This window comes from Poecilia mexicana, unplaced genomic scaffold, assembly GCF_051168715.1.
Source record: "Poecilia mexicana isolate PSO_F unplaced genomic scaffold, ASM5116871v1 scaffold_3, whole genome shotgun sequence".
In the NCBI taxonomy this organism is placed as follows: domain Eukaryota; kingdom Metazoa; phylum Chordata; class Actinopteri; order Cyprinodontiformes; family Poeciliidae; genus Poecilia; species Poecilia mexicana.
The window spans coordinates 33540232-33567451 of record NW_028263372.1 but is presented as its reverse complement, the minus strand read 5'-3'; the positions used below and the strand labels follow the sequence as shown (position 1 = coordinate 33567451).

Here is a 27220-nt window from a genome sequence, read left to right as displayed (position 1 = left end):
CTCTCTCTTTTTTTACAGCTGTTTTCAGCCTGAACGCAGAGCTCTGCACAAAATGGTAAGTGGATAGAAACTCCTCCGTTTGCTTTTGCACGTAAAGTTGCATCAATATTGAGTTTTTTAAAGAGTATTCTGTGTAAATTTTGCGGGTTTTGAAAGTAGTTTTCCGACGCTGAAGCAGTTGCGCTGTCCGTGGTGCTGAAACGCAGAAAACTTTTCTTCATGATTTTTCAGTCATCGCTCCTGTAAGGCTGTTTTAATTCATCCAGATGCTTTAAAGGGTTATAATAACTAAAAAAAATCGGGTTATTTTTTTTCCTTTTTATTTATTTATGCTTTTTTTTCGTTTTATACGGAGGGAAACTTTGCTACAAGAAGTTAGTTACCTTCTTCACTAATCATGAACGCAACAAAGCATTAATCAATCAACATTTCTTTTTCCATTTGGAGGATTTTCCGGTTGCTTTCCCGCCCCCTGAAATTCCAGGGAGCCATTTTTTAATTCCGCCGCACCGGGTCCAGCTCAAGCCCTGAAACGCCGGGGATCTCGCCTGCCTACGGGGAGAGCGGAGCCTCCCAGAGACCCGCAGCAGCTTGTCTATTGGCCATAAAAATCAGTGGATGTGAGGCTGAATGACATGAGGGGGAAATGGGGCGTAAAATTAAAGAATCTTGCAGAAGGCGAGAAGTGGAGAAGGCAAAGCGCCCCCTCCCCCTTCAACGCGCACACACAAATACTGTGCATTCATAGGCTGCAGAAACGGACCTCCTGAAAGTGAAATATCCCAAAATCAAAAGGCTACTGTGGAAAAAAAAAAAAAAAAAAAAAAAAAAAAGGTTCTGTAGCTGCAGAGATGAGCAGCAGCAGCAGCAGCAGCAGCAGCTTCAAGGCTTCAAGCTTTCTACCGTAGCGTCGCGGTTCCTGTCGCTGATTTGTCACTTTTATGTTCCAGGATCTGTCTGAGCAGAGAGACATGGCCAAGCAGCCGGCCGGCTACATCCCAATGCAGCAGCAGGAAGGAGCGGCGGGATTTACAGCAAACAAACCGGACAACACGGTGCCAAGCCAACCACACGCCCCTCACCACCACCCGGCGCCTCAGCCGCCGCCTCCGTGCAACGAGAGTAAAACTTTTTGTCCCCCGGAGAATAAACCGGGAGAACCGGACTCCAATAAGGAGTATGGGACGTTTAAAAGCGCGCCGGCGCCTCCTGTCCCCGGATCAGTGGCCATCAACTCGGCCTTCAGGAAGGATTCAGCCGGCGACCCGCTCCGGGCCACGGCGGAGCAAAACAACACCCCGGGCAACTGGACGACTATGAGCCAGACCACCATCATACTGGGAACAGATGGGAACACGTCTGTTCAGCCGGGGACGTTAGCGGGGGTAAGTCTGCTAAATGAGGCGTTTCCTGGGCTGCTGGAGGCAGGTGCGCTGCGGATGTTTCTGATTAAAACGAAGCGCAAAGATGAATGGACGTGAAGGGCGCAAAAGCCCCTGGCAAGAACAAACATTCAGAGTTTGCGGAGCTTCGTGCTGCTTCTTGATTGTCGAGGTTTTGGTTTTTAAGACTTGATTATGAGATTCATATTTTATAATTCGCTGTTTTTGTAAGGATTAGTCAGTTAAAGGGGTTTTTATTTGCGTGTTTCAGTCAAATTTGATTGACTTCGTATTACAAAACCAAACTCTTCAATTTGTGTAAATGCTGTAATCTTGCATGCTCCGATTGCTTCTGTTTAATTATTCTTTCCTTGTGCATCTAATTAAAGCATCCCAAACTTTAAATCTCGCTTATGTCAGCAAAAAGGATGCACGTCAAACAGAGGTTGTTGTCTCTTCTTCTTCTTCTGCGCCATTTTCAATAACCGTCTCCTCTTTATAAATTCATTTCTGTTTCGGTTAAGGTGTTATAATTGATTTTGTTCGCGGTTAAAGCCCCAGAAGCGGGTTGGACTGCAGGATTTGACTCCTAACTCTCGCGGTATTTGGCTGTGATCCCGGATCCCAGCAGACGCACTTGGTACAGCCCAGGTGTTTCCCGCCAGACAGGCTGCGCTGAGCACGAGACTGCGGATCACAACCTGTCGCGAGGGGACATCCCTCTCTCACGCTCACACTAGATTTTATTCACATTTAGATTCTGTTTCATTATTTTTGCTTTTGCGTGATGTCGGACATTTTTTTAAAAATCTCTGCACAGAAAATTTGTGCTTTATTGGCAGAAAGATGTTTGTAAATAAATGCAGCTGAAGATAGAAAATATTAAAAATTTCCCATGATCAAATTGATAGAAAAGACGCTAATTTTAAGTTTTTGCAGAACACACACAACATAATTTTGTGCCCATTGAAAACGAGAACATGTATTTTATCACAATTATTTAAGAACTAAAATCCCCTTTAAAAAATGTCTTCTTTCTGCTTTTGTCTGGTTTATATATTGTCTAAATCGATGTATTTTCTGCCAGTTTCTCCAAGTTGCACACTTTGGTCAGTTCTTTTTGTTTGTAAATATATTGTATGAATAAATTGACTCGACTGGTTACTTTGGGTTTAATCTAGTTTATTTTTCATTTCATTTAGAGAATGATCTAATGTTTATTTCTCCTCTCAGGCGGACGTTGTTGTTGATGATGATGATGATGAGGGGGGAGATGAGAATAAGGCCAGAGGAAACTGGTCCAATAAACTGGATTTTATTCTGTCCATGGTTGGCTACGCGGTGGGACTGGGAAATGTCTGGAGGTTCCCTTATCTTGCCTTCCAAAATGGTGGAGGTAAAAGCTCAGAAACAGAAAAAAAAAATCATGATTTTAAAAGCTTATGTTGAGGTTTATGTTATGCATTAAATAAAAAACGGGAAAAATGATAAGATTTATATTTCTTTGTAAAAATAAAATTTTATAAATATGCTTGAAGGCCTTAAAACAACGAAAAGCGTGACACATTGGGAAATGATTTTAATAACATTGAAAAAAAATAAATAAATACCACCTTCTATTTACATTTGCTTGATTTTAGTTTTAATGACAGGAATGTCATTTTTAACCTAACCTTTCAGTTAATCTGATCATTTAGAGGCAGGGTTTTCTCCCTGGTGAGGGTTTTATTCTCTAATTTGTGTAATTTTCTCCCCAGGTGCTTTTTTGATTCCCTATCTGACCATGCTGGGCATCGCCGGGATCCCAATCTTTTTGATGGAAGTGTCTCTGGGCCAGTTTGCCAGCCAGGGGCCCGTGTCAGTTTGGAAATGCATTCCCGCTCTCCAAGGTAAACTGGCGCCACTAATAAAAAGCAAATTAAAAAAAATAAATAAATCAGAAAAATGAAGCAATAATAACTATTTCTCAAATTTTCTAAAGAGTAATGTATATATTTCGTCTCATTTATTTATTTTAGGTTGCGGGATTGCCATGTTGATAATATCTGTCTTGATAGCCATATACTATAACATTATAATGTGCTGGACACTGTACTACCTGTTCGCTTCGTTGAAGGGCTCACTGCCATGGGCTAACTGTAGGAATGCGTGGAACACGCTGGAATGTAAGGACAAAGACATGCTGCTGTTAGGTAAGACACACACCTGCACACACTCACACACGTTCACCAAAAGCCCCCCTCTGCCTCTCGTTCTCTCTCCACAATGCGCAATGCGTCATGACTCCCTCAGCCGAGGTGTCCTGCAGTATAATGAATCCTGACCTGCGATCTCTGCAGTGAGTGACAAATTAAGAGCTGCTCACTCATGTCTGGTGCGTCTCTAATGATGCCGGCTGATGAGGACACTAACAGGAGGCCGTGTGACACATCAAATTATTCGGAGTTCAAGATTTCGACGAAACTTGCTTTAAATCCTACAGTAAATATAAGTTTTAATGGTTTAAAAATGCAGTGCACAGCTGTAGCAGACTGCAACATCGCGATTCTTAGAGAAACTATTCGTAAAACTGCGTTTTGTTTTACAGAAAAGTCCAAGAATTAAACATTGAGTCGTTTAACAACGTTTTGCGTCGAATAATCGTGAAAACTGGTTATATTTTCTGTAATATTTCCCTTCAGCGATTCTGTGAATTCAGCACTAAAACTGCTTGCTTGACAAATTTACTGTACGGACTGGGCTGCTGCAGTGCTGCAGTGAGCCCGACACTGACCTCTGCTGGCGAAACAGAATATAGCATCTGTTCTTTGTCAAAATCGATGTATTTATGAATTTAATTCATAGTGAATTATATATAGAGTCTCTCCAATGTTTGCTCGGTGCACACGACTTTTTAAAGTTACACAGTAAAAAGTTAGCAGCAATAATCTGGATTATTTGGACTGTAATAGTGAAAAAATGTCACATTTTGAAGATTTACTTCATATGTTTATTAATATCAGAGCTCCAAACTAAATATTTAACTAACAAGCTAAATATTTAGTTTGTAAACTGAATTAAGTATGTAGTTAGGAAGCAAAGTATTTATCTGGTGAATTAAATATTTAGTTTGGAACTTTGGCATTGAAAATATGACAGTTTTCTTTTCCTTATGGCAGGCTAAATAAACCAAATTATTGCTGTTAAGTTTTTTGCTGTGTAATTTGCTCATCACATAACTTCAAAATGTATATGAAAATTATTCTTACACTTTTTCACAGTGCTTTAAAATCTCAGATATCACTCTTTTGGTTGGGATATTTTTTATTTATCAGTTGTAAAGGCTAAAATGAAACTTTGTCTTGGATACATGTTGCCATTTGTATATAAAAGCCGTCATGAACTGTGATCTCATAGAGCAAAAACCTAAAGTTTAAGCATAAAAGTTGGGAATCGGAAGCATTAAGGTTCTTACAGTGGATCAACACATAAATCAAACTTTTTTCTGACTTTCAGTGCTTCACAACATCGACTCCGTGTTGCAGAAACCTTCTTTCCCTGCAAATCACACCATCTATCTGTTCATTCCCATTTTACGCTGTGTGAAAACGAAGCAAACTCCAGGCTTGTGTGCATCTCTGCCTGTTCAAATGTGTTGATTTCTGATTGGAACAGACTCCTGCATCCTGCGGGACAGAAACCCCGTTTCCATCAAGAACTCCACTTTCTGTCTGTCCGCCAACGCCGTGGGAAACCTGACAAAGCTGCTTAACATGACGGCGGATGGCAACAAGACCTACGTCAGCCCCAGTGAGGAATACTTCAAGTGAGTCTGTTTTCTAATAAAATGCTTCCACTTTCTCTGCAAAGTTTGTCTGGTTTCTGTTGTCGGTTCATTCCTGGCCTTATCAGAGAGGGAAAACACTAAATCCAGGGTTAAATCATAAGATTCTCACTCTTATATTGTTGTTTTTAATCAGTTTGAGACATAAATCCTGGCAAATTTAAAACTAAATAAGCAGAAAATGTCATTTGAATCTGTTTTCTGTGCCACAAACTAATCTTCAGCCTAACTATTTACGCCGTTACATTTACATGGGTAATTTTATTTTGGATTTTTTTTCTTTTAGGAGTATTTTTACTTTAGTAAAATAAAAAAGTATCAAAAGTATCCCTATTCTTACTTAAGTAAAGTTTCTGAATTTTTTACCCACTAAATGAAAAACATAAACATGTTTTAACCAAAAATTCACCAGACACAGACACACCTGCAGTTTTTGTTAAAGCTTCATATATTTTATATCAAAATTTCCACTTAACTTTATATTTTGGTGCATCTGATCATGCAGTTTTTTAATATGAAATGACTGATCATTTGATCAGTTCCTCAGTACTTGAGTAGACATTTTACCGGATACTCTTTTACTCTTAGTTGAGTAATTTATTGGACTTTTGCTTTGATCATTATTGAAGACAATTTGTTGCACTGAATCACAATAAAAAGGCCTGAACTTTTTATTCTGGTATAGAATAAAAAGTATAATTTTTCTGAATTGTAAATGTAATAAACAAACAAACAAAAGGAAAAGTATCTTTTTTGTTCAGTTAGCGACACTCTACCAAAAGTGCACTGAAACTTTTGGTTTTAAGTTGCAAAAAGGTTTAAGGTGTTTGAACTTCAGCAGTATTTTCAAATACAATAAACATATCAATCATATTTTAGTTAAGAAAACCGACATCTGATCATTTCCAGATTACTGGATTGAACTGATTTATGGGAAACTTGATGAAAGTCAGTGTGTGGCTTCCTTTAACTCTGCATGTAAATAACATATAATAGACGTTTTAATGTAACGTATCTTCATTGCTTAGTCGAGTTGAAGTTGAGTTTAACGCTTCGCCTTCCTCCTGCAGGTACAATGTGTTGCATATTTCCAAAGGGATTGAATATCCAGGAGACATCCGCTGGCCTCTGGCAGGCTGCCTCTTCCTGGCCTGGCTCATCGTCTACGCCTCGTTAGCCAAAGGGATCAAGTCATCAGGCAAAGTAAAAACACACACAGCAAACATACTATTTAACATTTAATCTGTAACAGCTGAGGACAGTTAAACTAGGAAACTATTTAATATGATCTCTCTTTCCTTTGGTGATTTAAGGGCATTTATTTACAAAAATGCTGTAAATTCCTCATCTTAGCTGTTAAAAATATGTAACTCTATAAATCAGGCTCTATTGACTTATACTACATGCACAAACACCGTAGTCAGGATGTGACGATAGATAGATTGTGTTATGTTGCCCCCTAGTGGTTGAAGCGGTTCAGTACAGCACAGCCAAAATTGACACTAGATCCGGGTGAAATCTACACTGTAAAAGAGGCAATTTAAAAAAAATAAAATTACATCCTAATAACTCATCTTTGATAATAAAAAACATCCTTAATTAGATTTGTAAAGGAAAAAAGCAACAACCTCACACGTTAAATCTGCTGCAGTGAATCAAATCTCCCGGCTGACAGGATGGGTTAGGGTTAACCCCACCCTAACCCTAACCCTGTTCTTATAGGGTCACAAACGATTCTGGTGAAATTTCACTAGAAAATAAAACTATCCAGATGGCCACTACCTTAATATTTGGTGAAATCAAATAGAAAATTGTCAACAGTGAAACTCAAACAATAGAAATAAGAGATTTTTTTTGTTTGGAAGTATCCTTCTTATTCCTTTTGGACCATGTTAAGATTATTGTGGTACAAACAAATATGTGTCTTATGTGTCTTTTGCATTCCTTGTTCGTGTCAGTTATTTTATACTGCTATCATGTTCTAAATAAATAAATAAGTTAATTAATTAATCCGGCTTGTACGTTGTAATTAGAAAAAGATTATTGAGCAACTTGAACCTTCATTTTTGTCCAACCATCAAACTTCAAGATTTAATTTTAAAAACTTATGCAAACCTCCAATAGAAATAAGTGCTTTTATATTGTTTTATATTGTTTGAAGTTTTTGAAACAATGCCTCTGCAAATGTAAATTAAGTTCAAACTGGTCCAAAAAATATCACTAATTTTTCTCTTCTAGTTTTTATTTATTCAATGTTAAATGTCCTTTACATGCAGAAATATGCGACAGAATATCTAAAAACATCAAAAATGTTGCTAAATATCAACTAAAATCCACAAATCTGGAACAAACTTCTGTAAAATTATAAAACCTCTGAAACACTGAATTCCTTTAAATCTAGACTAAAACTTCACCTGTTTGGATTTGTTTTTGATTTAATGAAACACTAACCAACATTTTAATGTGTAATAATGGCACTTTGGAAACGTTTCATCTGTTGATTTTATGATGTAAAGCACTTTGAACTGAAATCTGCTGTACAAATAAAATTTGGTTTGATTTTGGACAGTTCTTCTGTTCACTGTCTTACTTTAATTTTACTTCTTTTCCCACATGTTTCAGGTGGTTTATTTCACAGCCACGTTTCCTTATGTGGTGCTGGTCATCCTGCTGATTAGAGGAGTGACGCTCCCCGGTGCCGCCGACGGCATCCTGTACTTTATCACGCCAAAATGGGAAAAACTCAACGATGCAAAGGTACGAAGAGCCCCTTTTTTATTACAGCTTCCAGATATAAACAAAATAAAATCAGTTTTGACCAATAATTTGCCTTCGTTTAACTCCTCTCCTGCTCCTCAGGTGTGGAAAGACGCAGCTACTCAGATCTTCTTCTCTTTGTCGGCTGCCTGGGGAGGCCTCATTACGCTCTCCTCCTACAATAAGTTTCACAATAACTGCTACAGGTAAACACTTAAAAGGTAAACTATGCGTCTGTCAGACCTATTAACCCTGACACCTCAGATGCATGATGCTGTATCTGTCTGTGTGGTAGAAATGTCCCAATAAATATCACTTTTAGCCACCGCAGCGCACTGCTTCTGTCATTTAATCTATTCCTATTTATTACATGTTACTGATTGTAAATGATAACAACTAGATGGCCGTCAGAAGAAGAAAAAAAGCAACAGAAATTTGTTTTTTTTTCTGAAATTTTGCGCCATCTAGTGCTTAGTTTTTGTATTACCATAATTTAGATTCACACGCAGTTTTTCGTCTTGTCACCAGAGGGCACTGTTGTACCTATATCATGCACCAGCATGTATTTGGAATATAAAAATACTTTTACTAGTTCAACATATGCTTTGTTTTGCTTATGCTGCATCTGGCCTCCCTCCTTTGCTTTTGTTTTTTCAGGGACACCATCATAGTGACGTGCACCAACAGTGCAACCAGCATTTTTGCTGGATTTGTCATCTTCTCTGTTATTGGTTTCATGGCTCAAGAACTGAAGGTGCCAATAGAGAAAGTGGCAGATGAAGGTAAGACAGCTAAGCCTGCCCCAATAAGCAATAATACATCAATTAATCACGTGATAAATAATTTCAATTTGCATCATTTATAGTTTCTCTCTTTCTACCAAAAACTGGATGATAAAAATTTTCAGTCTGGTTCTTAATTTTATTTATCGTTTCTGTTGTTTTGTTTATTTGTTTTGGATATTTAAAATGTCTTCCAGTTCCAGTGTTAAATGTTCATTAGAATTTAAAGTTTGTTGAACTTTGAGATTGTGTTCTCAGGTTTCTCTGCCTTTTAATCATCTGTGTCCATAATGTGTAAAAAACAAGCATATCTATGTAATTTTGTGCATTAATTTCAGGTCCAGGCATAGCCTTTGTGGTGTATCCTGAAGCTCTGACCAGACTCCCTCTGTCTCCTTTCTGGGCAATTATCTTCTTCCTCATGCTCCTGACTCTTGGACTGGATACCATGGTAACTGCTGCTTTATCACATATACTATGTGATATTATATACAGTGCACTCTTACAGTTTATATGTCCTATATAACCGACAAATTACTATGATAAATGTATGAAAAATTTTACATTTGTGTGAAAAAGTTGTATTTTTGATTAGATTATGTAATTTACAGTGATAATTCTACAGCAGGGATGTCCAAACTTTTTGTCACGTGGGCCAAATCAGGACAAAATAAGTTAAAAAATTATGATAACAAGATGAAATCAACAAATTAAAGTTGTTTGATTGTTGATTTTTGTAGAACAGGAATGTTATTCATTGGAGATAAAATGATTTTGCGGATTTTCTGTATTAGAAATTTTATTTTATTTAATTTTCTAATTCTTTTGGACTTGATTGAACAAATTTATTCTGTTTATAAGAAAAAGATTTGAGTCACTTTCTTTCAAAACACTTGTTATATTTAGCCGAGTTTGATAAATTAAACAAAAGCTGATCCAGGAACAGAAAAGTTGACTTTTTAGTAAATGTGATTCTGCTTATTATAAAAGTTTGGTCATAAAAAGATAAATACTTTGTGTTGTACTTGACATTTTCTATTGTAAGAAAATTATGTCGGTAATAATTTAACCCTAATTAAAGGACAAGTTTGTATTATTCTTGAACTGCAGTTAGTGGCCACAAAAAATCACTCTAAAGGCCCCAAATGGCCCCTGCGCCGCACTTTGGACTCCCCCGCTCTATAACAAACAAACTTTAAGGTTAAGACTAATGTCAATATTTTCATCTAAAGGATACAGAAAATGTAGGAATTTCATGAGCTACTCTTTAGAACTCCCTTTAAAATAAAATAATAATACAAAAAGAATTGATGTCCTAATAAAAGCTCCTAACCGGGTTTAGACATTTATTAACATTTCTTCATTTCTTCTTAGCACTAAATATAATCTTCTGACATTTATATCTCCCTTTATGGTTCTAGTGATTTTTAAATGTGAAACATTGGATGATGGATTAAACCAGATTATTAGTTTTTCTAACAAAAAAGAAAGATTTAAGTTTTTATTCAAGTTTATGGCACAAATGCTCATAATTTAATGTAGAAGTTTATACACTGAAAATTGTTAGAAAGAATTTTAAAAACTTTTTAAGTCTATTGAAATACAATTTCTTCTTTAAGCTTTTGCATCTTTTCTTTTCAATGTTTAAAACCCTGTATTAAAAAAATTAAAATATTATAATGACTCATTCAACTTTTGATTTCCAGAAAATTGATCAATATGCAAAAATGCATTAAATATAACAGAATTTAGAAGAAAAGTTTATGAATTGTCTTTTTTTTGTTTGAATTTGAATTAATCTCTAAGTAATCAACATTCCTACAGTCACATGAATCTCCTGACTTGTTTGCTCCAGAATAAACCTTCAACTTTGCAGGTAACATCCAGTGATGTGTAAACACTGCAGGCATTGACCCAATTAACATAATTACCCATGTACGCGTCCCGCTGCGGCTGTCTGCTCGACAGTTCAAACTCTCCAGGAAGCTGAACAAAGGCTGTCTGTCTGTGATTAGAACGAGTCAAACTAATTAGATCTAAAAGTTTTTAAAAAGCATTAAAGTACATTTCACCATTAAAATCATTTATGTTCATTAGCAAACATCAACTTTATGTCCTTTATTTTTTAATCATTCGCGTGACGTGTCATAAAAATAAAAAATAAAAATTGTTAATCTCAAATGCAGAAATCATCTTTTTTATTGTAATTATTTGAAAAGATAAACGTGAAAGGTTTATCTTTCACCCAGGGATGAACCAGACTTGCACTTTGGCTGATTGTTATTGATTTTTTGATGATGTTACAAAAATCAAGTCAAGTTTAGTTTATTGGTACAGTTAATTTCAGGCAGTTTAAAGTACCGTATTTTCTGCACTATAAGGCTCACCTAAAAAGCTTCAATTTCCTCAAAAGCTGACAGTGCGCCTTATAATCCGGTGCGCCTTGTATATGAACCAATATTGAGCCACAACAGGTCTAGAAACTACAGTAAGCAGCCCCCGACTTCATTTTCGCCCGTAGAAGAAGAAGAGCGCGGTGCATGCTGGGATAGTTGTCAGAACGCTGGTTTGTTAATAAAGTTTGACTGACCTATCTACCTACCGACCGACCGTCTAGACCAGGGGTGGGCAATCCTGGTCCTGGAGGGCCGGTGTCCTGCATCTCTTGGATGTCTCCCTGGTCCAACACACTTGAATCCAACAGCTGAATCACCTCCTCAGTGTAGTCAGGCTCTCCAGAGTCCTGCTAATGACCTCATTATTTGACTCAGGTGTGTTGAAGTTGAGACACATCTAAAAGGTGCAGGAGACCCTCCAGGCCTGGAGTTGCCCACCCCTGGTTTAAAATCAGGTCATCTGCAGGTCATTTAGCACCACGTTCTCCACGAACATGCTGTGCGCGATAGGAGAGGGGTGACCATTGTCCGGCCACGCCCCGGCCCAGTAGAGGAAGGCTCTCCTCGCTGACTGGAGTCGGACTGTTTTGTTGGTATTCACTTTAGTGCAGCTCCATCTAGTGCAGTGTTTCCCAACCCTGGTCCTCGAGGCACACTGCCCTGCATATTTTAGAAATTTCCCTGCTTCAACGCACGTCATTCTGCTGATTGCAGTTCAGCAAAGACCTGTGCTGAAACAAGGAAACACCTAAAACATGCAGGGCAGTGTGCCTTGAGGACCAGGGTTGGGAAACACTGATCTAGTGGATGCATAACGTAACTCCAGCCTCTACTGTAGCGTCTTTTCTATGCGCCTTATTATCCGGTGCGCCTTATAGTGCAGAAAATATGGTACTTTACGAGACAAAAACGTAACAAAAGGGGAAACAATGAGACAATAATCATTATATTACTGAGGTAAAATAATGAGAATTAATAAAAATTTAAGGCAGCTCTAAACAAATAGTTTTTAGTCTTGATTTGAATGTTCCAGCAGTTTTGCAGTTTTCTGGAAGTCTGTTCCAGATATGTGGCACGTAGAAGCTGAATGTTTGGTTCTGGTTCTGGGGATGCAGACCAGAACCAGAACAAGAGGAACCAGAGGATTGAACCTTGATGAGGAAAGCACAACGAAACTTAAAAATATCGACTCTCGATGACTGAATAAAATAATGACAAATAAGTATATCTCAAATGTAAAAAATAAGGTAGAAAAACACAGAAACAACTGGGATGTTGAGAAAAAATAAATAAGTAAATAAATAAGAAAACCATAAATAAATAAGTTAGTAAGTTAAAATAAGTAAATGAATGAATGAATGAATAAATGGATAGGTGTTGGAATAATTCCCTGTGTTCATGGCAACAGCAGCTCTTGGATAGAAACTGTTTTTTTATTCTGTTTGTTTGACTAAAATTCAAGTCACTTTGCTAATTTACTGGATTTGCTTTGTTAAATAAACACTTCAGTCTCTGGCATGTTGTTTTTCTTTCTTTTTTTAATGTTCAGAGCATTTCCAAGTGTGATCCTGAGCAAACACGTACAGCACCAGCCCCTTTAAGTGCTCAGTGATGCTCCTGAGCCGAGCAGAGGAGCAGAGGGCACAGTGGCACATTAGGACACGAGTCAAAGGAAACAGTAAATGATGATGTTATTTTGCCTTGGCAGTGGCAGCTCAGAGGAGAGGGCTGCGGGCTTTGTTGTAGGAAGTAGCTCAGCAGTAATAGGCTTGGGATGTTGACAGGAAATTAGTTTTGGGAGCTCAGGAGGATGGAGAGGAACGGGGAAGTGGCAGATCCAGCTCTGCGTCGGTGCGTTTTCGCTGTGTTCTCATGCATATGTCCTCACAACACCAGCCTCTTTAAATTTCCCTGTTTATGTATTCATCCGCTGCTGCTCTCCTCTGGGCTCAGAGGCGCTTTCACCATTATGTCATATTTGCTTTTCTCCAGGCTGACTCCTACTTGATGTTGGGTCTCTTCCCTGTGATCCAAAGTCTTCGTTTTTTTGTTTTCTTCTCCTTCTCAGAGTTATATAAATGTTCTTTTTAACTGTTTTGGAAGTAAATTGAATTACTTTAAAAAGAGTTTATTGGCTAAATGAAGACAAATGCTTCACAACACTAGATGCTGAAATTCTAACAGCTGCAGCTGTTAAAATTTAAATTAGTTAAACTTGCTGGCTGCAGGCCGGTGATTCTGCAGAAGAAAGAGACGATCAGGGAAGATTCGTGATGAGCCGCTCTTCTTCCTCATCCTTTACTCCCCTCTTCCTCCAACTTTTTCCAGTTTGCCACCATCGAAACCATCGTGACGTCCGTGTCGGATGAGTACCCCAAGTACCTGAGGAAACATAAACCGCTCTTCACCCTGGTCTGCTGCCTCTCCTTCTTCATCCTGGGCTTTCCCATGATAACAGAGGTACAAGTTCCTACTGATGATAGGTTACACTGCAAAAACACAAAAACTTACCAAGTAATTTTGACTTACTTTTTAGTGTAAGTATCTGAATTCAAATGAAATAAGACAACATGAACTTCCACCGCTGCTGCTATTCAGCTAAAAATAGGAACTTGTTTTAAGTAAATTATTATTTTACTTGAAGCAATACATTTTCCCAACTGTCTTACTAATATATATTTTGTTTTATTGGACTTTTAAAGAGTGGGATGTACATGCTGCAGCTGGTGGACACATACGCAGCCTCCTATTCTTTGGTTATCATTGCCATCTTTGAGCTGGTTGGGATTTCCTACCTCTACGGTGAGTAAATGACCTGCAACATGACCTTTACTTACTCTGCTTGGTTTTGCACTCCAAGCAACCACTCTGAAAGGTCAGAGGTCAGCAGGAAGCTCCAGCGTTGGTAGAATGAAAGATTGTGAATTTGAATGTTTGCACAAATTGGAATCACAAAAATAAATTTGCTTACTGGAAACACACCACTTCCAAAATAATTCACGATTCTTTTAAGTAAATTTTTTTTTTGATATTTTGCAAAATTACAAAGGAAACACTTTTTTCACATCACATGAGTCGTGATCAACAACCAGATGTTACTATTGGCAGAAAAGACGACAGGAAGTGGTAGGAGGATGATTGTGCTGCATGGTTTTTAATGACTTATTGCATGAACAAACATGTGATTTCAGTTGCGTTTATCATTTAATGGAAACACAGCAGTTGCAAAATTATATTTTCAGAATATTGACAAAACATTATGCACATTTGTAATGGATACTCAGCACCAACTGCTACTGTTTCTTGTGGTTCATTTATGATGTTTACAGTTGATCATTATGTTTAAGAATTTCTTTCCAAAACAGACAAACTGAGAAAACTCAATGCAGTGGAGTTGCATTTTTAGTTGTCCTCATTTTCCTGCTATAATACAATGGGCATTTGTTGCTACAGTAAAGTACATTAGTAGCATAAGCTCATACATCAAAATACCTCCAATCAGCTAATTAAGACATAGATAATATTTGATGGTTGTTATGAACTCTAAAGTCATCACCATGGATGATGGCAAGACAAACTTAAAGTTAAGTTTAATTTAAAGCAGCAGTATGTAATTTATATATAAAAAATATTTATTTACATTTTTGTTGAAACTGTCACCATGGTGTGACAATATGTTAGACAAATAATCTGAAAAAATTCAACTCCTTTGTATTCTCCAGCGCAAACTACAAACAACCAATCAGAAGGTTGATCAACGCCACTAACACCCGCCTCCTTGCTCAGATTGGTTGTTGTTGGTCAGGCTGTGTATTTCTTGAATACACAGCCTCTCCTACCTCAGGAATGAGGTAGGAGAGTTCAATCTTTTCACAAATTATCTGTCTCATAGCAACAACAAATTATGTAAAAAACTTTTTCTTTTATTTATAAAAGTTACATTCTCTGTACCTTTATTACTGGCGATACAAACATTTGTGACATCGGTTATTTTCCCACGGAATAAATGTTCTCAAGGTTGAATAAAAAACAAAAAGTCGTCAGTGTTCAAGAAAACAACATGACTCTGTTTTTGGTGTTTTTTACACATCTTTACCAGAGGTGCCAGTAGATGTGAACGCCTCACACTCACATGTGGTGTTACAGTGTTTGGTCCTATTATTTGTTTTTAGTCCAGCCTGAGGCATCATGAACACACGCACAGTCCAACACCTCAGCAGGGACACCAATTACATCTGGGAGACTTTTGTGATTACTGCTGGCCTTCCAGAGGAAATTGGGATTTACCCCATTGTCCTTCATGCTGGTCTCCTGATATCCCCTACGCGGCCACAAGGGGTCTCTGTTGTAATGTCCAAGTCTGAGCCGCCGACGTGCCCAGGACTCAGGTGTGTGTCAGGTGGCTGTTACCAAGCGAGAGGCTTGGCTCGGTTTGTCGGAGCATCAGCACAGGTGACATATTGAAATGATTGTGTGACTCTGCCTCTTCATGTCACTCACAGTTAAGACGAAGGAATGAAGCCATCTGCTCCCTCAGTTTCTCCAGGAATCTGACTCTCCTCGCACACACACACACACACACGCACACACACACACACACACACACACGCACGCATGCACACACACACACACACACACACACACACACACACACACACACACATACGCAAAATTTGCTGATCTCCTTTTAAAGGGACCTTATCAAACCCAGGTCACTGTCTGTGTTTCCTCTTCCCATCATTTCTCGTCTTTGATTTTATCTCTCTTTCCGTTTTTTTCCTCTCCTCCGCAGGTCTGCAGAGGTTTTGCGAGGACATCGAAATGATGATTGGTTTCCAGCCAAACCGATTTTGGAGAGTGTGCTGGGCCTTTGTGACTCCAACCATCCTGACAGTATGTTTGTTTTTGATCATCTCATTTTGCTACACGCACAGAGCCACTGGTGGACATTTTTATTTTCAGTTCCACCCATTGTATCCGTCACCTTAAAAATGCAATAATTTGCATTCTGTAACAGATGAGAAGTTACTCCCCAAACACTGGAGCTGAAAATTGTTTCCTCGCTCTTTTTCCTGCCGAGCCAACACTTCAAATGTTTATTTCTGTAACTACCTACACATACCTATTTTGAAGTCTGTCACCACAGTTTACAATTTAGTTCTACTTAAGCATCGTGAACTAGGTGGAAAATTGCTTGAACTGTATAAAATATGCAGACTTTCTCTGAAATCAGCCTCCGTTTCGCTGAGCTGTCCAGCTGAAGATGTAAATTCCCTTGCACAGATTTTACTAGTGTGTCTGAGCAGGACCCTGGCCTGCATAAATATGTTTAATTTACATAAACATAATAAAAAACACTGCAGAGGTGATGCTGACTAATGGAGCTGCATGTTTATCCTGCTGCTCTCATTGGAGGGTTGATTCATTTTCTGCAACTGATCCATTTCTGTGTTTTATCTCTACTATTTTTTTTATATTTTAAGCTAGATTGGTGTGCATTTTCTTTCACACACTAATTACATGTGAAATACTTTTTTATTGTCTTCCATCTTTCTGTTTAAAGCAAATGGAGCTGAGGAAACAGTTTTTACCCCCAGCAGAAGAAACTTGCAAGAAATTACTCATTGGTGTTGAACATTTTGTGATTTATTCATTCATTTTTCATCCAATGTTTACATAAAAATTTTAATTTAAAACATATGCATTGAAAATGTGAACGAGCTTAATTTTGGAAAACCCATTAATCATGTTTTGTTGAGTGATTAAATTCAGCTAGTAGCCAAACTTCACTGTAAAATAAATCAGGTTTAGAAATGATTAGTGACATATAGAAGAAAATTCAATTAGTTCATTTTCTATTTCTTTTTCTGCTTTGTTGTAAATCAATAATCAATCCAGTTTTAATCTAGCTTCCCAAAAACAAGATTTAAAGCGCTGATGACATTGCATAAGGCAAAAGTTAACTGATCAGACTTTTATTTTTGGTCAGCAACACTAAAACATGGAAGTGAACTCATTCCTACATGCCAACTTTTCTATTAAATATATCCAGATCTATTTTTCAAGAATCTAGTTGTTTAGATCATATAGATTTCAAAGGTTAGGTTACATAACTGAAAACCATTTCTTGTGCTAAAATCTTGGCTCATTTGGTGAGAAATTGTCCTTTATTTGCTGTAACAGCCTTGACACCTACCATGAATTTGGTAAATATGTGGGCAAAAAACAACTCCTTAAATCATGATCATTTTTTAAAACTAAAATGAAAAAAACAAGTCCACTACAAAATTCATTACCCTGTAAAACCAACTTCAGCTGCTGCAACTTGAACCGAGCTTTGCTTTGACCTTTCAGGTCGCTAAGTAAAAACTCTTTTTTTTTAACTGTTGGCTCAGTTCACTGAGGTTTGAAGATATTCATTTGATTTTTTTAAGGTTTCAACACTACCTTTCAATCAAGTTGAAGTCTGTTCTTTTGAGCTTGATTTTTTTTCCAGCTATTTCTTTGTAGATTCGCTACCATGCTTGGATTATTTTATTCTTTGACATTGCTCAGCATGATCTGACTTTTTTGTGAACATGAAGGGATTTCTATTCAAAGGAAAGTTAAATATCATCCAGAAAATGTTCAACTCCAAAATAAAACAAAAAAAATCCTGCAATCATTTGAATAAAACCTTATGAGCAAACAAGATCCGTTTAATGATTGAGTATTTGAATATTTTTGCGCCCTTGCAGCATGACGTCACACACACAAGGCCCCGCCTCCATCTCCCAGCAACAAGCTGCTGGCTAACGATGGCTAGCATTGGTTTTAGCTGTTAAGTTGTCAATATAACACGCTAAATCTTAAATGCACGCCTGATATATAAAGGAAAAAGGGACCCAGTGCCTTTCTACACTATGACAACTAGATAACAAGGTCAGTAAAAAAGTTTTAATTAAGAAAAAAAAATAGCTTGGGAAGTAGTTCAGTTATGCTAGCTGGACTTTGACAACCTTAGCATGTAGATGTGACAACTCTGACAGATTATCAGTAGATCAGGTGTTTAATTAACCACAGCTGTGTTAGATTAGCTAATAGTAGCGATGGCTAATCTTAGATTAGCTAATAGCAAATTTACCACAGCGATCACTTATTAATAATCACAAAATAAACATCAAGCATGAAAACGTTACATTTTAACGGGCTGAATGTTCTGTTCTTTGTGTGGAAAGTGTTTGAATGTTTTTGGTGTTGAATCCTGATACGTTTGGTGGCGTTGTTGTCAGTTGCTATGGCAACGAGTCTACACGTAGCATAGCCGACATAGAAAGGGGGGGAAATGGTATTTGAGTTGTTCTTTAACGGTTTCTCTGCGTTATTTTTCCCTTTGCTGTGGCGCACTGCACTAAATTAATCATATCTACATCTTCAAGTTTCATTTAGTTAATTATTCTACCGCAGCAGGCTATGAATGGCAAAAGAATCGTCTTTTTGCACTCCGGTGTTGAGCGCATGCGCGAAATTTCCGGTTATAAACAATAACATGCAGGAGGTCCATACATTTTTACACAACCAACAAGTTGTTAAATGTAACCAGAAGTTTATTATTTGTGCAGGGCATCCTGGGACTGAGTCTGTACCAGTGGAAAGGGATGACGTATGAGGACTACACCTACCCCACCTGGTCCATGGTTCTGGGCTGGCTCATGGTTATTTGCTCGGTAATCTGGATCCCCATCATGTTTGTCATTAAGATGCACCTGGCCCCTGGCACCGTAGTGGAGGTAATAATTAAGATGAAACTGCGGCAGGATATTGTCTATTGTTTTTGACACACATGCACACACAAACATATACACACTGGGAAATCAATAGTCTCATCCTTCCCTCATTAGCATGGAGAGGCAAGCTGCAGGCTGAGGATTAATTCGTTCATATTTCTGGGAGTCTTCCGAGTCTCTTTTAAACACTTTGATTAATGGATGATGATGATTGCGGCTTTTTGTCCAAACAGCTTTGTTTTCTCAGTATCGCTGACAGAAGCATCAATTACAGATTTTTCATCAAGATTACTTTTGTTATCTGGGAAAATAACCATGAATGCAAGCGCTCATCTGATATAAAGTTAATTAATTAAGTCCTTCTTATATTTTCTCTCTTGATTGTCGTCTTATGCTCTATACATTCCTCCAACCAACCGATTTTAGACTTCAATCGCTGTTTTACAACAAAGCTGGCATTCTAGTATTAGCCATCAGCCTCAAATTATTCCTGCACGTTTGTGTCTCCAACATCCTTCTGTTTAATCCAAAACCAACTATTAGATTGTCAAACAATATGAAGACAAACTCAGCAGACAGATCAGCGAGGCAGTTATGGAGAAGTTCAAAGCATGGATAATTTACATAAAATATTGCGCAAATTATGTGGAAATAATGAAGTAAAACCTGTTAGAGGCTGAAAAAGTCTTGATACTATAGTAGAAATGCAGCTTCCACAGGGTCTAATAGGCTAACGGCAAATATGTACTCTCAAAGAACAGATATGTTTTATTTTACTTGAGGTTTTCATAACAAATGTCCTTCTATCCAAACATTTCATTCTTCACAAGAACTTAAAAGCAGAACTCTGTTGATGTCCACATACGTCCCACCAGCTGCAAATGTACCACAGGAGAAAAGGATAAAGGTTAAACCTAGATAATGTGTCAAGAATAATCTACAGGAAATCCCAAACCAGAGCTGCAAGAACAGAGTTATGACATTTTTTTAGTCCTCTGTGAGAGAGAACAAATTTCTCTGTTGCAGACATAAAGTCAGACCTACAATGGAGTGGCTTTGATAAAAGCATATTCCTGTTTCTGTGGAGTCTGGGCAAATCAGACCTGTGTCCATGTGAGAGTCCGTGTCCTTGAAGTTTATTTTAAAAGACTGTTTCCACTGACTGAGCCTGAGCTATTTTGCAAAGAAAAATTTCTAAATTTCCACTTTTAGATGTGCAAAGCTTGGAGAGACCTTCTCCACAAGATTTGCAAAAGTAATTTCAGAAAGTGTTGCTTCTACAAAGTATTGAGTCAGAGGATTGAGACAAGTCCAATGAACACTTAGAAAAAGAAAGAAAATCAGAAAAGTTCTCATTTTTCTTCCTCTTGACAATTATATCCTACTTTGTTTTAGTATATCACATGAAATCCCATAAAATACATGAAACATGTTCAAGTGGTATTAATAATTTTGAAAGCCACCATATGTAATAGGACTTCACAATACAGTATATTATCTCTGAGTGTGTTTCTTTTTGCCATAGAATTGCACAAATTGGAATTATGGAAATAAATTTTCCAATTTTGGAAAAAAAAAAGAACTAAAGTTTTTTGATCAGAAGTTTTTGCTCTAGGTGGTTTTTCAGTTGTATCAAAATTAGTTTTGATATAATTAATTTTGAATGACTCATTACATTAGCAAACATATTCATGTATGATTTTAATTGTGTTTCTTATGTAGTGGAAACACCACAATTGTGAAATTGTGTTTTTTTTTACATTAGTGGAATATTGACAATGTTTTTGCACGTTTGTAATAGAAATGCAGCTTCATGTCTGTGCTAAAAGCATTTAGATGTGACGTGTTTTAACTGAAATGTGAGAGGAAAAGTGGGCAAATAGCCAGAAAAGATAAATCACTAGCTGCATTTCCATTAACCATAGAATAACACAAATTGAAATTATGAAAATAAATTTGCTTTAAAGGAAAATTGAGCAAAAGGTCCCATTTTTTAGTTGCAATGGGAACATATTTTTTTGCATCACACGAATCATGTGGTCAACTAGATGTTGCTACTGTCTGAAATGACGAAGAAGACGACAGGAAGTGGTGGGAGGATGATGGTATAGCATGTTTTTTAATGACTTATCTACGTGTGATTTTAATTGCGTTTCTTATTTAATGAAAACAGCGATTACGAAGCTGTGTTTTTTCGTCATTAGTGAAATATTGTCAAAATTTTGTGCAATGGAACTTCTTTATGTAAGTGTGTATCAAGTTGATATCTGGAACTTTATTTGCTTGGAAAGAAAATTCTGATGATGAATATATTTCAAGTTTCATGAATTCACACTTTACACATTAATAAGATATTCAGCCTGCTGGATAAAGTCTAACTGCAGCAGAAACTTCAGTTTCCAAGACACTTAAAGGTCACAAACAGTGTTTTTAAAAAACACACGAGAAATATAGGAGTATGTGAATTTATTGCAACTCATATTATCATTATGATTTACCAGAGCCTGACTCTGTATGGTTTTCTAATATCATATAAGCCCTAATTTGTAAAATTTAAAGTAATACCATGAGATTGGACACAGTTAACAAAACATCTGCCAGCAGAATGCTAACATAGGCCTGATTTATTGGCTGAAAGCTTTAACCGGACTCTGTATTCTCTTGCAGCGTCTGAAGTTGGTCTGCTCCCCTCAGCCTGACTGGGGGCCTTTCCTGATGAAGCACCGTGGAAATCGCTACAAGAACATGATCGACCCATTAGGAACCAGCTCCCTGGGTCTCAAACTGCCCCCAAAGGACTTCCAGCTTGGTTCCTATCAGTAGCAGCTGCTCTGGAAGCAACACCTTCCAAGTTTTGCAGGGGGCGCTTGGAGTGGGGTGGACGCCTGCTTCCAGGCTGTTTTGTCCTCCACCTCTTCTTCCTCCTCCTCCTCCTCTGATTTTTCTCCCGCTCTGTACTTCACTCTGTCTGCTTCCCCTCTTTATCACGGAAGTGGAAACAGGCTTTTCCTCTTCTTTTACTTCTTCACCTCTTCCCGTCTTGTCTTAGGGAGGGACGGCTGTCCAAGTGGAGTCTGCTCTTCCTGCTGCTACTTGGTACTCGGTTAATGGGCTATCATTGCCTCCCACACATGACCACTGATTACTCCACAGCCCCCCTCCCAGGGAACTCATTCCAAGAGAAAAATTGTGTCATAAAATGACACAACTCAGATTGCACTTGCAATATTAGACTCACAATAGCTGTTCTCCATGGAGTTGTGTTTGTTTGTTTCTATGTGTGTGTGAGTGTGTGAGTGGCATTTCATTTCTGTGTAAAGATAACGAATCATGTCGGTGCAAGCAAGCAGCCAGAAAAAAAACGAAAAGAAAATGAAACTCCAGAAAAAAGAGAAAAAAACTAAGTTCAGTAAGCTTGGTTGGGGATCTTGGTTTTGGGTCCACCTGTGTACAAAATTTCACCTGAATTATAGATATTATCTGAAAAAAAATAGACCTAGTATGCTTTGTTATCACGTTTCCTGCAGTATGTATTAATAGTCACATCAACTACAGCTCAGTCGCTCTTGCTTTGTCAGAAATAGTTTATGATATCTGTAATTTGTGCCTCCTATGTCCCAGTAGAGTGGCGAATGGGTCCTGATTACCAGTTCTGCGTGTTTCACAACTCAGCATTGGAGCAGAAGCTTGGACTCTCTTTGTCTCTGAACCTGAGAGGTAGAATGTGATGCCTTATTTTATTAAGTTGTGTTTTGTTAAGTTGCTTTGTCTGTGAATTTAAAGCGGTGCAAAGTAGAAAGCTATCTGAATAGTCTGGCCATCATTGTCGTTGGCGATTACTTGGCCAATTAATTAACCCTTTCAGGTTGACGAAGATGACCTCTATGTTCTTAAATGTCTATTAAATGCTGTACGTATGTGTTGTGACTTTGTCAAGCCATATATATAAATATATAAATCTTCTTTGCAATGTATGTTACATAAGTAGAGTAACTATATCAAATATATAAGCATACACATTATTAGAGTTATATATATAAATATATCTATAAACCTCCAGAGGAGGAAGGCAGAGAGTGAGAGTGTTTGTGTGTGTAAATGTCCCTTAATGTTACTCTTGCTAACATGTAATGTTTTGTACAAAGTGCAGTCCTGGAAAAAAAATGATCCCAACTATCCTCAAGTAATAAGTGTGTTTTGTCACATCCTCTCTATAGGAGCTACTGCTATGTGCAAACAAATTAAGATTTAGAGTAGAAAAAAGGCCTCGCTCCCCCGAGGAAGTTCACGTCGTCTCTTGTTGTTCGTGGTAGATTATTGGAGACCTCGCTGTCATTTCGGAACATGTTGCCTCTCTCTCCGTGTGTCCTCGTTGAAACAGGGTCTCAGGTAAACTCGTCAGACTACTGTGGTAGCTGCAGGAATAATAGCATAAGGAAAATTAGAGCCTTCTTTGTGTTTAATCACAATGAACACCCAGCTGGGAAAGATTGTTTTACTGGAGAACCTCCATGAAGCCTGATTTTTTTTTTTCACTCACCTTTGCTTAAATGCAAAGTGAGTCACTCTGTTTCGAGCAGCTGTGTTGCAGGGTGTCATTATGCGCTTCACGGAAAGCTGTAAAACATATTTAAAAGTAACTTTTTCACTGATTGTAATGAACCACAGAGAAAATCGGCCTGTGCAATAGTTTGCTGCGGTGCATATATTTGTAAACGGCAAAAGGCTTTTAGCAGCTTTTCTGGACCCATCACAGTCCCACTGTGGTCCGTCAGAATCAGACGCATTAGTGAAATTTAGCACTTGTTTCCTTTGAATTATTATGCTCTGACATCATCCGCATAATTGAGCTGCCATAAGTGGATTTCTGTGGGTTTAAAAAAATTAAAAGAGTGCAGCTCTGCAGGTGATCGGACTTGAAATGTCACGGCAGGCCACTAATGAGGGCTGCCAACCTATTAACTTAAAAGAAACACCATGCACCTACTTATAAGCAATTAGTCATTTTTGCTTTGGACCAACTGCATTCATGTTTTTTGAGCTTAAGCAGAGTTCCTGATTGGCGTAATAGATGCTTTTATCACTGCAGGCTTTCAATGGTGGAGTGTCTTTTTTTAGCCGGTTGAAAAAGCAATTGCTAAAAGTTTAAGGCTATTGATTCCTACTTCTCTAAGCCATGTCTTTTCATGACCTTGATATGAAAATAGCACAGATACTAAGAGGTTATTTGAAAGCAAAACATAATCAATTAATGAGCACAAATATACAGATGTTAAATAGCTTGCTCGCTGCACTGTGTTCCTTTTAGTACGTCATGCATTTAGCTCTAGCTGTGATTTAAAAAAATGTATGTCTGTTTCTGGCTTGTGTGTGCGCGTGTGTGTTTGTCTCTGTATGTTTAATCAATCTCCACGTAGCTGTCAATCAAATGTTTGCATGACTGGTCTGAGCTGACTGTAGAAATAAGCGAGGAGGATTTACAAGCAGTTCCTAGTATGACGCTAAGCTAGCTTTGTAATGCTAACTTTAAATACAGATTTGCTCCCAAAAAAATAAAAATACTCCAATGGATGGCTTCTCTTCTAATCAGAGATTAAAAAGCAAATGTTGTATGATGAGGGCATTTAGTTTATTCCTGCAAGACTTTAAAGATGAAACCCTTTATGACTTTACTGAGGTGAGACCTATTTTATGTCCCTGTGTTACCATTTGTGTAGGGATTCTTTGCCTTTGGTTTGAGAAGAAAAAAAAATCAGCTTAGGGTTTTGTTTGAACCACATATATTTGTAAAATATATCAAATGAAGAGCTTGCATGTTGCAGTTTGTGTTGCTATAACTCAATGTCCATGTGTAATTATCTGTTTCCTTCTCGAAGTATAAGTCTCTGCATGTTTACTTTAGGGAACCTTTAGTTGAACATAAAGATACAAAATCGAGGGATGGCATCAGTTTAGAGATAAGAAAAAAGAATACATATATATATAAATATAAATAAGTCTCTTGGCCTACGAGTCACCACTGGGCAGTGTAAGTAACCAAAGAATGAGTACTTTATGTGGGGTCGTAGTTGAAACGTAAAAAGTTTAAAAAGGAATGTGTCGTGTGCGTATAGGAAGTCCAGATACTGCCATCCATTTAACATGTAGTTGTTCTTTGATGTTTGCCAATATGTTACAACACATCTTCAGGTAACCATTGGCCTTATAGATGTTCTCGAAAAAGTAGAATTATTATTATTAAATGTATTTCAAAATTAACACCGCAGCATAGCTGTCTGTCTCATATGGTACCAGTATTCCTATTGTTATGTCTGTTGTGTCTTTTTGGCACTTTATTGTGTGACCTATGAGTGCATAGGTTAAATTTCTAATTACTTGAGTAATGTCATATATTTCTGTGTGTCCTATGTGAGGCACTGCTGCCTATGGATATAGATATGTGCCTCCAACATCCCATGACATTCATTTAATTTAAAAATTGAGAATATATATATTATAAAAGTATGTTTTAAAATGTGTGTTATGTGTAAAAAAAATAGAAGATATATATCATAAATGTGAAAAATGCATCTATTTATTTTCATCATCAATTATTGAGGCCCTACCTCATATTTTGTATTTATGTATAGAAATGCAATTGGATTATAGTATCTTTACCAATAATAATATATCGCTAATAAATCATGAAATGTATAACGTATGAATCAATAAATAAATGTTATTGTTTTGCTTTGTTGTTGTTGTCACTGACTTCTTTTGCATTCGCGAAGCCTAAAACAACACTGACGTGAAAATTAGGTTACAGCGATAAAGTCCCCTTTGTGATTCAACCTGCCACTCAACTTCCACATTCAGCTGCTGCGTAACTGAAGGCGTCTCCTCGGTGTGCTGCTTGAAGACGACACACACTGTTCATTGTTTACTGGAACATTATGATCAAAGAAGATGCGAGTAGGAAGAAAGAGAGGATTTGAACACTCCTGCAGGCGCGTTGTTTGTTGGAACATGTGATGCGCCGCTCTGCTCACTGCAGCAGACAGGCTGGCATGTTTCAAACAGCTCTCATTTGCAACTGAATTTCACTTTGGAGCAGTTCATTGATTACCGCTCTGTTTTAGGCGGGCGTGGAAGAGTCCCTTGGCGAAAGCTACAGAGACTTATAGTGAAAATTGCTGCACAAGAAACTTGATTAATTTGAAGCTGCAGTATGTAACTTTATAGAAACAATGTTTTTGTTAAATTATAGAGACAATCTGTGAAAAGCTCAATCTCCTCCAACTACTCCCTGTGTTGCTGCTGTCGTCAGAAAAAACGCACCGCTCCCGACCAAAAACAACCAATCAGAGCCAGCAGGAGGGTCTTAGTGTTGTCAATCAACTTCATGTACTCACTACTAAATATGCTAATGGTGGAGAAACAATCAGAGTTGGGTAGTAACATTTACTTGAGTAACTTATTTTGTATTTTTACTTCACTGTACTTTTTACTTGAGTAATTTTATTATGAAGTTTAGAAAAGAAAAATGCCTTATTTTGTTATTTTTTGGTACTTATGTGAATTATTGTCATTTTTGTCCTTAAAATACCAAAATTTCCACCTAACTTTATATATTTGTCCGTCTGACGACGTAATTTTTGAGTAAGAATATGTTGAATTAGTGCTTCTTTTACTTGATTACAGTTTTTGGGTACTTTCCCCACATCTGGAAACAACTTATTAGGAAAGCTGTTTATCCGCTATCATCAGTGGCCATGCTAACTAGCATTAGCACTCATAACAGGGTAGGGTAGCAGAGAGGAAGGGCCACACAGAGGGTGATTGATAGCATAAAGACCCGTCTCCTGGCTCTGATTGGTTAAATATTTTTCACAGGTTTCTGACTCATATTACTGTCACAACATAGTGATAATTTCAATAAATATGTAAAACAAATATTTGTCTTAGAAAAGTTACATACTGCAGCTTTAAGTCAAACCAAAGTTTAATGTTTAAAAGTTCCACTAGTTGACAGTGTATTTAAATCTGGCTGCCACTAATATTGGCAGAAAGACTGAGCACCAAGCAGTGAAGAGACTTTAAAATGCAAGATAAATCAATTCTAGGATAAAATAAAAACGATTCCTCCTCCCATAAGAAGCTCAAAGCTTTATGGCGACACGATGAGGTCCGACTTACGGCCATTTAATGCAGCTCACGCTCACTTCCTGTCTCTCAATCTGTTAAAGAGCCCATTTTGTTTTACAGTTTCAAAAATGACCACAACACTTGTTCTGTTGTGTTCCTTTTGACGGTTGGTGGTTACCATAGCAACCAG

At 37.6% G+C, this 27220-nt stretch overlaps 1 protein-coding gene across 1 annotated transcript; it reads left to right on the top strand.

The window, feature by feature from the left end:
- Window positions 1-152: 152 nt before the first annotated feature.
- slc6a5 (solute carrier family 6 member 5) lies at window positions 153-25636 on the top strand. Its single transcript, XM_015009046.2, has 15 exons — window positions 153-1385; window positions 2616-2778; window positions 3140-3271; window positions 3401-3574; window positions 5037-5187; window positions 6276-6408; window positions 7828-7962; window positions 8065-8168; window positions 8620-8744; window positions 9083-9195; window positions 13469-13600; window positions 13843-13942; window positions 15933-16033; window positions 18742-18909; window positions 21574-25636. Exons 1-15 carry the CDS (start codon window positions 942-944, stop codon window positions 21727-21729), a joined length of 2331 nt encoding a protein of 776 aa, XP_014864532.2. The 5' UTR covers window positions 153-941; the 3' UTR covers window positions 21730-25636.
- Window positions 25637-27220: the final 1584 nt, after the last annotated feature.